The sequence below is a fragment of the Gopherus flavomarginatus genome, chromosome 3 (assembly GCF_025201925.1).
Source record: "Gopherus flavomarginatus isolate rGopFla2 chromosome 3, rGopFla2.mat.asm, whole genome shotgun sequence".
Taxonomy (NCBI): Eukaryota; Metazoa; Chordata; order Testudines; family Testudinidae; genus Gopherus; species Gopherus flavomarginatus.
This window is the reverse complement of record NC_066619.1, coordinates 30,883,356-30,897,788: the sequence shown is the minus strand read 5'-3', so window position 1 is coordinate 30,897,788 and position 14,433 is coordinate 30,883,356. Positions and strand designations below refer to the sequence as shown.

Sequence of the window (14,433 nt, the reverse complement as noted above, 5' to 3'; positions counted from 1 at the left end):
ACTGAGAGCACACCTTCTGTGCAAGATGAATATTACAATGCTGCACAAGATAGCTACCTGGAGACTGGCATTGTACAGAAACTTTTTCCTGACTAGACTCTGATTGGCTATTAGCAATAAACCTGACTGATGTTGATTATTTGGTCTCTTGAACATATTTAATAACCAACTAAAGAGTGGTCAAGCAATTGACTATTCAAAAAGTTAAATACTCAGAAGTTAAGAAATGCCACAATTAAGGTCACACAAGCAATCTTAATTCGGCTCCTTTGTTCAAATGTATTATGACATGTCTTTAATTACATCACATACTATTTTTACAACAGGACCCCAACCTCATTCAGTGCAAAGGATGGACTTGGTCTAGGGATGAATCAGGGTTGTATAGTGTAGGAGAATGTTGTGTGTAGGACCTCTCTAGTTTATTTGTTACAGAAGCTGGAACGTGTATACGGAATGAGGCAGGGGTTGCAGTAAAAGAAAAGATGGTCTTATGGGTAAGGCCGTTTAATGTTGCCTTTGTGAACTGGATCCTATCCCTGACTACACCAGAGTTTTATGAAATGCTGGTCATGTCACTTAAACCAGACTATTCAGGAGTGGTCACTGTGTTCCTCATTTTCTGGATGCCCAGCTTGATATCCTGGAGATTGATTGCAGAAGTGCTGAGCACACAGAGCTGCAACTGAAGTCAGTGGGAGCTGTGCTTTGAACATGTAAAGTGCTGTATAACACTAAATACTCTGAAAAGCGAGATCCTCCTAGTCTCATATTGAGCATCCAAAATTAATGGATATGATATTTTAGGCCTTAATTTCTTTGCCTCAGCTCCCCATCTGTAAAACAGGGATAACACAAGCCCCTCACCTCACAGGGGTGTTGCAATAGATTCATGTTTGGGAAGCACTCAGATACTGTAGTGAACACCGCAGAAAACCCCATGAAGAAATGTATTAATTCCATATTCAGAGCAGGGTTTGTTTGAATAGTGTGCAGTAAATAAGGCCTAGTATCACACACTGATAACAAGACGACTAAATATTGAATAGCTTCTCATGAAACGAGCAACAATCATTTTATGCCCTGAACAAGGCAGGGGTCCTGTGGAAAAATGATGTGACCATGTAATTCAAGACCATCATAATGCAGATGGGGTCAATTAAGATAGCATAGGCAACCTTAATGCTGGCATTTCCTAATTTTTGAGTGCTTTATCATGTTTTTTTTCATATGTAATACAGATGGGTAGCTAAGACCCTTGAGCATATCTGACAGCATTTTTACCTATGCTACATACATAGCATATGCGGTTATTGTAAGTTTATGTGACATAGGTAAGACTTAGTAAACAATGAATCAGTAAACTGCGCATTTAAAGAGGACAGCAACAAAAGTTCAGTAATATTTCATGAGTATTACAGGATTCTACGAGTACTTAGTGAGGCATGTGCTTAAGTGGAGAGGGCCTGGTTCCCTTTGCTTCTTCTTCAGTAAAAGGATAATGCTTAGCCTACCTCTCAGGAGAGTTGTGATGATTAATAAATGTTTATGAAGCTCCTTATTAGTACTCTTGTTTTAAAATGACACTATTATGGATCTAGACATTTCTTGTCTGAATATCATGACAGAACTCTGAACATGACACCTGTATCCATTTTACTTGTGGTACTTCTTTGAGATATACCACCCCTCTCTCATTTCCTTCCCCACCTTCTGAGCTCAGTCAACTCATGAACCAGGTGACCATTTTAGGACTGCAGGGGGAGAGAACTCAATATTGATGCAAAAATATTAATAAAAATTATAAAACTTATTTGTATTAGGTTGTGGCAAAGTTGGTTTGCACATTTACTGAACATTAAACTATACCTACTAGAATGTTACAGCCAGGATGATTGGAAATACAACAAATGCATACATTTAGGTAGGCATATTACCACATGTTAAACCTAAACCTAATCAAAGAAATTCCAGAAGGTTTCTGCTTCTCTCTCTCAAGGACAAGCAAACATCAAGCAGATAAACCTCAAAAACACTTTTAGGAAGAAACCTAATTGTAAAAAGGAATGTAAGGTGTGTTATAAGAGCCATAAATCTAGGTTGTAAAATGAGCCTATACCAGCAATCCCCACCTCTTTTTTCTAAGGAAAACCTGAGTTTAAACTCACCTCAAACTTATTGAAACTGATTTCTTTTGTAAAGGCACTCAATTCTCCACTCTTTAAACCTGGAGAACATGTATAGTAGGAAGTGTTTTATAGAAAATACTGAATACTTCCAACTCATCATTTCACTTAAAAGATGAAAGCATCTTTTTTATTAAAATGAAAGTTTTCATACATAACTGCCTGATATCATTGATATATGAATAGTACTCCTGGAGGAAATCTGCGCCACTGTGCGTGTGCACATTTAATGAACCCTGCAGATTTCTAATTTTTTGCACAGAAAAAAGCTTCTGCCAGAATGTTGCTGCAGTTCCACCTTTCTCCCGCCAGAGGGTGCTGCGGGGATAGAACAAAGTTGCAGCTCCCCGCCAGCGAGGGAAGAGAGCGAGCTTGTCAGGCCAGGTCAGGAAAAGGGCTAGTGGGGGAGGACAGACGCAGGCAGGGGCTGAATGGGCCACGCGAGGAGGGAGATGTGGGGACAGGTGGAGATGGGGCAGAGCAACATAGGGACGGGGGAGTGGCAGGGTGAGGGCACAGAGACACATGGGGATGGGGGAGGGGTACAGGGACACATAGGGATGGGGGGCTGGGAGATGGCACAGACATATGGTGATGGGGGAGGGGTGCAGAGCTACGTAGAGACAGGGGAGTGGCTGGGTGAGGGCACAGAGACACATGGGGCTGGGGGGCAGAGCTACACAGAGACGGGAGTGGCTGGGTGAGGGCACAGGGACACATGGGGATGGGGCAGATATGCCTGACTGAATGGAAGAGGTTAGAGGTCAGCCAGGGTCTGCTTAGGGGAAGCTCAAAAAACCCGTTCCATACTTTTCCCACCCATACCCATAATAATAATAGAGCCGTGGTTAATAATTGTGATGGCTTGTCTTGGTCTTAATAATGGTATCCACTATGGTAGGTAAAAACTCCTATGACTAAACAGTGGGAGCCACACCCTTGTGTTGGCAGTAAGAGAAACAATGCCTACATTTCTTACTTCTCTAATCTAAACAACTGCAGTAGTTTTAAAAACAAAATTATTTGGCATCCAACGGTTTAAATTTCCCCTCTCCTCCACCAAGACTCTCTCCTCCTGTTGCTCCCATTACATACCTGACATTCATACAGCTTCTTTCTTCCTTTTTTAGCTCCAGCACCGGATTGACAGGCTGTCAAATGACATTTGAGTGTGCTATTTCTAGCAAAACGTTCATGGCAATTTGGACATTCAAATGGTTTTTCACCTGTTAAGACAGATAAGAATTTATAGAGGTATAGCAAAACAAATCAATTCTATTGGAGTTGGGTTTTTTTTGGTGTGTGTGTGTATACAGATTTTAGTAACTTGGTAAATATAATTTAAAGATTTGAATATAATCTTTTAAAGGTATCAGAGGCAGTCACTGGGATTGTTCTAATAGAAACAGCCACTTCATTTAATGCATTTTATACAAAACCACAAGGGCAAAGAAAACAATAGTTGAGTAGAACAATTTTTCCACAGCTGGGAGCTGTGATGAATTTGACATAACTGCTGATTACATTTTAAATGGAATCTTTAGTTTCATGAAAAGCTAATTTTTGATAAGAGCTTGGTTACATTCAAGTATTATTTTGATTTGCTGAGATGAAATACAAGCACTGACTGGAACTAATAACCCTACAGAACTCTGCATTACTCATTCATGTCCAGTTTAACATACAGAAATATTCATCATGTACCAAGAACCGTGAAGACTATTTTTTGTTTTAGAGTTACACGAAGTCAGTATGGCTCCTCTTAACAAATTGGTTGAAACCTTCCAGGAAAGAAATCTAGGTGCTGTCATGGGCAGTTCATTGAGTGACATCTCCCAATATGCAGCGATAATCAGAAAATAAGACCATAAGATACATGAGCAGGCAGCAGAGACCATTTCGGAGGAGGGGGAGAAAACAACAAGAGCAACAAATTCCACGAGTCATCCTAACCTTCAATGCTACGTACAGTTTGGTCAGCTCATTTTCAACCAGATACAGCAGAAAAAATCCAGTGAGAAGCAGTGACTAAAAACATGATTAGAGACTTGCACAGCAGGAGAGATTCAAAAGATGGCTGTTATTTAGCATGAAAAGGATAAAAAAAATTAGAGACGCTAGGATTGAGGTACATAAAGAACATTTGTCTCTCTCATCACACAGAAGTGAAATTATATGCATGCAATGAAGTTAAAAAGTGGAAAATTTTAAATTTAAAATAAGACATTTTCTGAAACTCAATAGATAATCCACCCATGAAACTTGCTGACAAAAGTCTAGTTTTCAATGGTTCCCTGTCAAACTGGAAGAATGTAGCTAGTGGGATCCTGCAGGAGTCTATCCTGGGGGTAGGACTATTCACTATTTTCATTTGTGAGTTGGATAATGGTGTGGAGAATATGTTTATAAAATCTGCAGATGACACCAAGATGAGAGGGGTTGCTAGCTCTTTGGAGAATGGGATTAGAATTCAAAAGACTCTGACAAATAGAGAATTGGTATGAAATCAACAAAATGAAATTCAATAAAGAGGTGTGCAAATTACTGCACTTAGAAGGAAAAATCAAATGCACAAATACAAATTGGAGAATAATTAACTAGCAGCAGTACTGCTAAAAAGGACCTGGGGTTTATGGTGGCATACAAATTGAATACGAGCCAATAATGTGATGCAGCTGGAAGAAGACTAATATTCTGGGGTGTATGAATAGGAGAGTCGTACCTAAGACATGGGAAGTAATTGTTCCACTCTACTCAGCACTGCTGAGGCCTCAGCTGGAGTAATGTGTCCTGTTCTGGGCACCACCCTTCAGGAAAGATGTGAACAAACTGGAGAGAACCCCGAGGAGGGCAACAAAAATGATAAAAGGTTTAGAAAACCTGACCTATGAGGAAAGGCTAAAATAACTGAGCATGTTTAGACTTGAGAAAAGAAGACTGAGAACCTGATAACAGTCTTCAAATAAGTTGATAGCTGTTATACAGAGCAGTGTTTTTCAACATTTTTATAACAAGCATTGGCTTACTGCCTTCCTAAACTGTGTCAGGGAAATCTCAGGGACCAGTGCCCGTCCACAGACTGGTCATTGACAAACACTGATATAGAGGACAGTGATCAATTGTTCTTGTCCTATCTTTAGTGGGCCTGGAGAAGTAATGGGCTTTATCTGCAGCAAGGGAGATTTAGGATAGATATTAGGAAAAAAATTTCTAACTACAAGGATAGTTAAATTCTGGCTTCCAAGGGAGGTTGTGGAATCTTTGTCACTGGAAGTATTTAAGAACAGGTTAGGCAAACATCTGTCAAGGATGCTTTAGGTTTAACTTGGTCCTGCCTCAGTGCTGGAGGATGAACTAGAGTATTTCTCAAATATGGCCACTGCATTTGGCCACCAGGGGTTTTTCTCGTGGCCAAAGCCTCCTGGATGGTGACTGGAGGGTGGGGGAGAAGCAGTGGCCCCTCCCCCAGGGCTGCCAGCAGGGCTTTGGACCCTGCCCTCCTTCCGGAGAGACAAACTCTGGTGGAGCAGGCAGATGGTGAGTTCCCCGTCTTCCCGGATGTGGAACTCACTGTCTGGGCCAGGGACCTCGGACTTTGCTGCGGGCCCCAGATTCCATCTGTGCGGTTTCAGATTCCATCCCTCGCCCACGTGGTGGTGGGCTCCAACCCTGGGCTCACCACCCCTCCCCCATCTCATCTGGCTCCTACTGCCTGCTCTGTCCCCAGGCTTCAGCCGTGTGGTGGCAGGCTCTGTCTCCTGACTGCAGGGCTTCGGGCTCAGCCCCAGCCCTGGGATCTAGCCACAGGGATTTGGGCTCAGCCCTGGATCTAGCTGCGGTGCTTCGGGATCTGGCCACGGGATTTTGGGCTCGGGCCCCAGGCTCAACGCGGCCCCTGACCCCGGCCCCATGGCAGTGGGTGCTTGCCAACGGCTCACCTTCCATTGGCCCTGGCACCTGCTGCCTCCCCCATCCTCCCATCCATTCCACCATTGCCCCTGACCCCCAATACCTCCCTACCCACCTTCCCATCTGGGGTTTAATTTGTCTCCGGGCTTGCCGGGGCTGAGTAAATCTGCTGTGAAATGTTAGATTTGTATGTTTGTTAATATCACTTTTCACAACAGACTTAATAGCTTGCTAGGAAGCTGTGAAAAGTAATATTAACATAAAAGTATCACTTTTCACAGCAGCAGACTTACTAGCTAGCAAGTCTAAAAATAATAAGCAACCAAAAAAAGCAACAGAAAACAACAAAAAGACAAACCACCTTATCTGTGTTTCTATTCTGTTTAGATCCAGTAAAGAATAGAGGCAACTGCACATTGTTATTACTGAGTCTTCAAAAAACAAACAAACAAAAAAAACCCCAACAACCATACATAAATAAATCACAACGATTTGGACAGGTATATGTGGATATTTATTTGTTTTCCCTAAAGTTTTTCCTAAAATACTTAATTAATTGTTGGAGCAGCCACCAGCAGGAGCTGGTGGCCACACTCTAGGGCCCCCAAAATATTTGTGTGAGGACCCCTGGATTAGATATCCTCTCAAGGTCCCTTCCAGCCCTACATTTCGATGATTCTAGAATATCTGAAACAAATTGTTCAGTAAAATTCCAAAGAGGATAAGACATTTACACGTACAACAGCATTTGCAGTTACTCTAGCTAGGACTGAAATTTAAATGGCCGTCAGTCACTTGGCCAAAATTTTCAAAAGTGCCTATGTGACTTAGGAGTGCAAGTCCCAGGGAGTGCCTAAATCACTTTTAAAATGAGACTGAGAACCACAGTAAAAATAAGAATAATCAGAAGGAAACCATTACATAAAAATAGTGAATTATTAAAGAGTAAAATCCTAATGTTCATAGGAACTGTTGGAATCTATTCACCATCAACATACAATCAAAATCCCAGGATCTCTAATCAGACAAGAATGGCAGTGGACACAGAGTTGGGCACATGAACTTTAGCCCAAATAGTCTCTTATGCAGGAGGATTGGAAACCCCAGAGAAACAAGGAATTGACCCCAACTATTCATCCTCAGCCCAAAGAGTTATATGGATTGCAGGGGATGTGCTGGGGGTCAGGGATAACCTACGCCTAGGCCCTGTGCCAAGACTACACCAGGGGACCTTTGTTCCACTGCAGTTCCCTGGCAGCAAATTGCCATCAGTCTTGCAGGTTAACAATTCTGGACTTTGCAGAAGCAATGTCAGGAGCATATGTAGGAAAGGAAAGTAAGTTCCAGAGTGGAGACCAAGACCAAAATTAAATCAGGCCAAACCCGCACTTTGAACTTCATCTATAATCCAATCAAATCCAGGACTCATTTACACGTGCACCCGGAGCAAACCACCGCTCAATAAGTGGGCAGTCTCATTCTATTATATCTGAAGTTCTTTAACAGTCTTCAAGTATATTCTTATGTACAGCACATTGTAGTAATAATCTCAAGATGACAACATCATGAACAACTGTGGCGAAGTCTGATGCCCCTTCAGTCCCCCCCAAAAAGTTTGCAACCTGCTTGTCAAGTGAAACTAGAACTACGCTCTTGCTCATTGTTACTGTATTAATATTTAAATTAGATCTAGATAGTGGAAAGTTACAGTGAACCCAGTTATTTTGGATTTCTCAGAAACATATGTGACACTATTTATAAAGTAGAGTTTCTAGGAATATTAATTGAAGTTTTCACAAATTGTCAGGTTTTCCCCACATGCTTTTATGGACAATCTTATCCAAGTTTGACAGAGTACTCGTTGTGCTATGACTACTATATAGATTCACTACTGAAGTAGAAACAGAAATTGATTATTGTACTTCAAGAAGCCCTCTCCACCAGCTTTCCCTGAATATGATCTATTTCCGCAAAAAGCAGTGGTGGGCAACCTGCGGCCCATCAGGGTAATCTGCTGGCGGGCCGCAGGACACTGTTTACATTGACTGTCTGCACGCATGGCCGCCTGCAGCTCCCAGTGGTCACGGTTCGCTGTTCCCGGCCAACGGGAGCTGTGGGAAGCGGTGTGAGCTGCAGGGATGTGCTGGCCACCGCTTCCCACAACTGCTATTGGCCAGTAATGGTGAACCGTGGCCACTGGGAGCTGCAGGCAGCCGTGTGTGCGGATGGTCAATGTAAACACTCTCTCGTGGCCCACCAGCGGATTACCCTGACGGACTGCGTTCGGCCTGTGGGCTGCAGGTTGCAGGAACTATTTTTTGTCTTTAATATTTTCACCTTGATTGGAAGTTTATAAAGCTTCTCTAAATCTCATTTCCTACTTTTGTTCATTACCTGTCTTTCCTCCCCAATTTTGTACATTATCTTTTTTGCCCTACCCAATTATTAGCATTAGAAATGATGGAGTTTTTTATATACAAAAATCTTTTAGAAGGCTATTGTACATAAATACAGGATATGAATAGGGTCATTTTAAAAAAAAATCTTTTAGTTTTTTCAAATAGTCTAAGTCCTAAAAAAACAAACAAAAACCCTCCAAAAAGTTTTCAATCCTAGTTACAGTGCATCTGACTATTTAACTCTCATTTGTTAATCAAGTGCCAAAACTGATTTAGAGACCCCCATCAATTTTATTTAGTTAATAATTCAGGAAGACCCCAATGGTGAGAGACACTGAGCATCCATAATTCCCAGTAAAGGCAGTGGGAGTTGTAGGTGTTCAAGGCCCTCTTTTTGTCAGCTGACCCAAATGTTTTGCAGCAAGATCATGCTTGGGCAAAAATAATGAGTTAATTGCTCTTAGGTACAAAAGCTACATTTTTTCATTCAAATAAAAAACTACTGTTCTTATTCTGAGTCGTACCAAATTAGCCCTACTATACATACATAGCTTTAATTTAGCTCAGTAAAAGTCTACTCCATTGCAATTTATGATGGGCAACTGAAATTTCATTATTTTCTCTTTATCAGAAATCATGATAAAAGAGGAGATGAGTGAGTGGATTCTTTTTCCTGGTCTGGTAAGTTACCATGACAATCCTGGAAGTTAGTACATTACAGGATTAATCTAAACAAAAACAGTTTAGGTTTAGAGATACATAGAGCATATTCTAGAAGCTTATGACAAGGACAGCTGATGGCTGGCCTTATAACTTCACCTAGAAAAGAAATGCTTTTTCCACGATTAAGTTGTATGCAGTTTTTAGTACTAATTGGAAATTTGTTAATTTGTAGCAACTGAAGTCAATTTGTCACTTCATTATATATGCTTTTATCTTGCCATTGTTAATGCATGACATTATTAGTGTTAAATACCTTGGGGAGAAAATTACATCTTCTGCTTCAAATTCAGTTTTTATACTATGTGCCACACTGTACTCTCCAAATACTAGGCCTGATCCAAAGATGACTGAAATCAACTAGAGTCTTTCCACGGATCTCAATGGACAATAGTGGAGTGCTACTATCCAGTTGAGCACAACGTACATAAGGGTTTAACTACTTTTACTTTGCCTCTTTTTTACATTCCAACTTTGCTTTCTTTCTAATAATTATTTTGTTAATGTGAAAATTCAGAAAGATATGGCAGTAATTAATAAATGGGAAATGACTTCTACATACTTGCTGTATAATGGCATTAAACTAAGCCCTTTTGTTAGAACACCAAACTAAGGGTACGTCTATACTACCCGCTGGATCAGCGGGTAGCGATTGATTTATTGGGAATCGATTTATCGCATGTAGTGTAAACGTGATAAATCGATCCCCAATCGCTCTTCCATCGACTGCTGAACTCCAGCAGCGTGAGAGACGGAAGCAAAGTCGATGGGGGATCCGCAGCCGTCGATCCAGTGCCATGAGGACACAAAGTAAGTAATTTTAATTCGATCTAAGATACATCAACTTCAGCTACACTATTCTCGAAGCTGAAGTTGCATTTTAGATTGATCACCACCTCAGTGTAGACCAGGCCTAGGTGTAACAACATACCTGGTACTTTGGCAGTCTGACCAAATATTGTCCTTAAAGCTGTAATGAACATTTTCCAAGAGAGAAACCTATAATCAGTTTATACATAGCTTGGTCATAATGGATGAAATCTACCACACTATAGAAGGGTGTATACAAGCCCACTGATGTCTCTGCTCAGCAGTGCGTGGTGGCAAAAAGGGTGTAGATGGAGTTGTGTGCAATGGAAGCCCTCTCCATACTGCTTGGACTTGGAAGAGGTTTTTTCAAAACCTTTCTACATTAGTTGTAAGTAGACAGGAGTGCAGCCACTACTCCAGTGGCCAGGAATCTCACATAAGGGTGCAAAGAAGTTCTAGGTCAGAACCTAGAATAGTAGCCTTGGAAGACCTGTTCTGCTACCCCACATCTACCCATGAACGTGTTACTGGACTACTCATTTGGGTAAAGTTACAAATATGCTTAAGTGTTTGAAGGACCAAGGCCCATGCAAATTGTCACACGTTCTCAGGGCTAATAAAGTATTTGTATGGTACTCAATACTGCAAATATGGTAAAGTAATAAAAATGTAACTCTTTTAACAGCAGGACCACAGGGAGCATGGTAGAGGCACTTAATCTCTGTACGGGGAGGGAGGGGGAATGAAGCAGTAATTTAAAGAGCAAAAGTTACCTCCTGTAAATGACCCACTGTAGTCTAAAGGTAACATTCTGATCTCAGTCACATAGGGCTTTTTTAAATCAGTGTAACTCCACTGGGTTAAGTAATCACATACCAAGTGTCAAAAGAGTTAATTTTCTACTGTATGTTTTCTATATTTGCATAACTTGCTTACCCAAACTACTATATTAATAGGCATTTGTTAAGAATTTTCTGCTGGTTTATGATACAGTGCAGTAGGTTTGCTTAGTGGACTTATTTTTTTTCAAACTAATTTTCCTACTGAATATAATTTTTTTTGATGAACTGGAAGTTAATTTGTTTCCACAAGTTTATTCCTGAATTGGATACTTGTTTTTTCAGAGGAGTGTCACTCTTTGCATGTTGTTTCTTTGAAACAAATACAATATACTAAATTTAAGAACACATTTATTTCTTTAGGAGGCTTATTTTTCAGTAGGTGGCTAAGTGAAATTTGTGAGTCAATATTTTAAGTAAGTTGCATTTATTAAGATCTACATTCACTGCTATGTAAATAGATTGTTCACACATAGAAGCTCAGCATTTCTAGCATTCTTCAATCTCATGATTGTATACAGCATTAGAAAAATATTTGTAAAAAAATCTTGCACACGCTCCCCTCTTATTTCCCCCAGTCCCACAAAACAGGCAAACACAAACCCAAAGGAATAGATGTATACTAGAAATACAGAAATGTTACCTGTGTGTTTCCGAAGGTGCTCTTTAAAATGTCCAAAGTGGTCAAACTGTTTATCACAGTACTGGCATACGTGTATTTTTTTGCCAGGTCTTTGCTTCTTGCTGGCTCCACCTTCATCAAGGTGGTAACAGGTGAGGTGCTGTTTCAATGCACTCTCTCGTAGGTACCTTTTATTGCATATGTCACATTTGTAACTCTCAGTGGAGTGTGTTTTCATGTGTTCCTTAAAATGGTAAAACAATTTAAATGAACGGTTACATTTCTCACAGTGGAATAAATTGTTCATGTGTGACAGCTGAAGTTCCACAATTTCAATACCTTCTACCTGTTTGCATGTAGGATCAGTTGCATTGTCACCTTCTTCTTGGATCTGGCATTTTCTTTCCCCCTGACGGTACTTGCTGGTGATATCTGCCAAAAGAGCCAAAGCAGACTCATCTGATGTACCAGTAGTCTGTATATACTTTATAGACTGTTCTGCAGAAGCTACTTCTTCCAGGGTTTCAATGCTATCATCTTCCACTTCAATTGTCCCTTCAGCAATCTCCACTTCAATTTCAACAGGCTCTGATTCTGCAGATGGCAATGTTTCTGTGATGACATTGGAGGTTTCGGCTATCTTCCTCTTTTTGGTTTTATTTTTACCTTGTGTTGAATTTGATTCTAGTGGTGCTGAATTTTCTTTGTTCCTGTAAAGTGTGTGTAATATAACATAGTAAGGATCCAAAACCACCTACATAATAATTCCTGCAATATACTGAAATTACACGAGATTATTCAAAATATGTAATAAATCAGTAATAAAGTGTTCGAAGAGAATGCATGTTGTGAAACACCATGCAGATGGTTACATTGTAGATTCAGGAATGCACTAATTCTTAATCCATAATCTCTACTGCTGAACCATCAGGGCTAATGGTGTGTGGCCTGTGATGGAGGATCTGGACCATTGTCCCTATTTGATAACTAAGCGAGATGACCAAGGTTTTGTTTTAGATTTTAAATACTCCATCCACTCTGGACTGATCTAATACCCATCCACAAGAACAATGAATGGACAGGCCCATCAGAAACCAATCAGTCTCACCGGTTAGACAGAAACTCTCAGGCCCTGGAAAATGCTACACATGAGGCTTCAGGGGAGAGAAACTCCAATGGGGGCAATGGGAAAAAGGTGACTACCTCACATGATATGGTAATGAATCAATCCCAGGACGACATACGTCAAAAAGAAGTGAGGAGAGGGAACTCACTCTGCCTCTCTTAGGAGAGAGCATGGGGTTGAATCTCTGACAGGGTGGTAAAAGAAGAGAGCTGTCTTTAAACATAAAAGATTGTCCATCACCTCTGTAACTGAGCTCAGAATGCCTCATCTAGTTTAGGTTATGTGAAGTGTTAATCTAGAGATATTGAGTAAACAGTGTAATTCCACTTTTTTCTCTATTTTAATAAGTCATCTTTTAAAGAGAACTACTGTTGTGCACATATTTTATGCATCTGTCCCAAAGGAGAAGAAAACACTGCAACTGGTAAGATGTTTGTGAAAACTACATCCCCCCTCAGTCCAGGGCCATGAGCAAAGGTGTTGGATCCCAGGAACATCAGGCTGCTGTAGATGAACACAAGTGGAGAAGCCAAAAGGCCCCCGCAGGAGATGGTGGTGGTGGGATTTGGTTTGCAAGGCCTGCAGCGCAAAATCCATCATACTGTACCGGCGCACCGAAACCTCCCAGCACTAAATGTGAAATTCACCCCTATGCGAAGGGCCAGCTCAAGGACTTTAGCTCTCAAAATAGCAACCGGGTGGTATTTGTGTGGTGTCTAAGACTGGTCCGCACTCAGTTGTATACCAATTCAACTATTTTGGTTGCGGCGGGAGGAGAGGGGTTAAGTCCTGGTTCCAAGTCCACAGAATGATAACATAGGGGTAAGTGCTGGCATGGTGGAGCGGTAAAGTGGTACTTCCTTACCACAACCCTAATTCCTGATAGCCCAGCCTGTAAGTAAGAAGCCAGGATAAGGAAGAGCATCCAGCTCTCTTACAGAGAGGCAAAGAGCGAAGGCCAACCTATCCCTTTCCCCTTTATATAAAATGTTAATGAGGCCTTAAACCATAAATGTGATGCATTTATATCACACATTTCATTTGAGAATCTAAATGTACTTTGCTTTATTTGATATAACATTTAACTAATAAAATCCATATAAAATTGAAAACAGTATCTTAGAAATGCCTGAGGAAAGAGGAGCTTTTTAGTATCACTTGAAGCTCAATAAATGCACGTTCTAGCAGATCTGTGAGGTAAGGAACTCACTACGCATCCCCTCTCCACACTCCCCGCCCATTTAAGCCAAAGGACTTTAGCTCATAGTAACATTACAGCTGTGCAAATAATGGATTTTTGGCAATTCTGAAAATTCAGAACAAAAAATATCAGTTCAGGTTTCCAGAATTTTCAGTGAATTGGAAGTCAGAAACATTTTGTTTGGGCCTTTTAATAAAAAGCAAAGGAATTCAAAAAACAGAGGAGGTGATGGCCTGTGGTTAGGGCACTCACCTGGGAGGAGGGGGAATATCCATGTGCCATCCCTGCTCCAATGAATATATGGCATAAGGAGGACAATGTCACCTCCATCAATGGGCCCAAATTCCTTTGTGAATGTAGCCTGAAAAATCAAAATGTTCCTTTTTGATGTTGAAATGGTTTGTTTCAACATTCAATTTTTTTTATTTTTGCTGGAACAATTTGCCAAAATTTATATGAATTTTCAAAATGCTTTATTCGCCCATTAGCTATATTTTTCAGTGAAAAAAGTTTCATCTGAAAAATTCTGCCCCGCTTTAGTAACATTATAAAAATATTTTTGCCTCAACACTTTGTTTAGAGATGGATAAAAACAGTGAAATTAACTGGACACTGTCCAGT

The 14,433-nt window shown here is 40.7% G+C and overlaps 1 protein-coding gene across 5 annotated transcripts in view; it reads right to left on the bottom strand.

The window, feature by feature from the left end:
• ZNF131 (zinc finger protein 131) overlaps positions 1–14,433 on the bottom strand; it is a 29,374-nt gene that overhangs the window by 4,131 nt on the left and 10,810 nt on the right. For 2 of the 5 annotated variants that reach the window (XM_050946984.1, XM_050946985.1), the window contains exons 5-6: positions 11,507–12,195; positions 3,282–3,412 (exon numbers count right to left, since the gene is read on the bottom strand). In XM_050946984.1, coding sequence (XP_050802941.1) covers positions 3,282–3,412; positions 11,507–12,195 — 820 coding nt within the window. Of the gene's footprint in view, positions 1–3,281; positions 3,413–11,506; positions 12,196–14,064; positions 14,174–14,433 lie in introns of those variants that run through there. The other 3 variants (XM_050946986.1, XM_050946987.1, XM_050946988.1) reach the window with 3 other exon arrangements.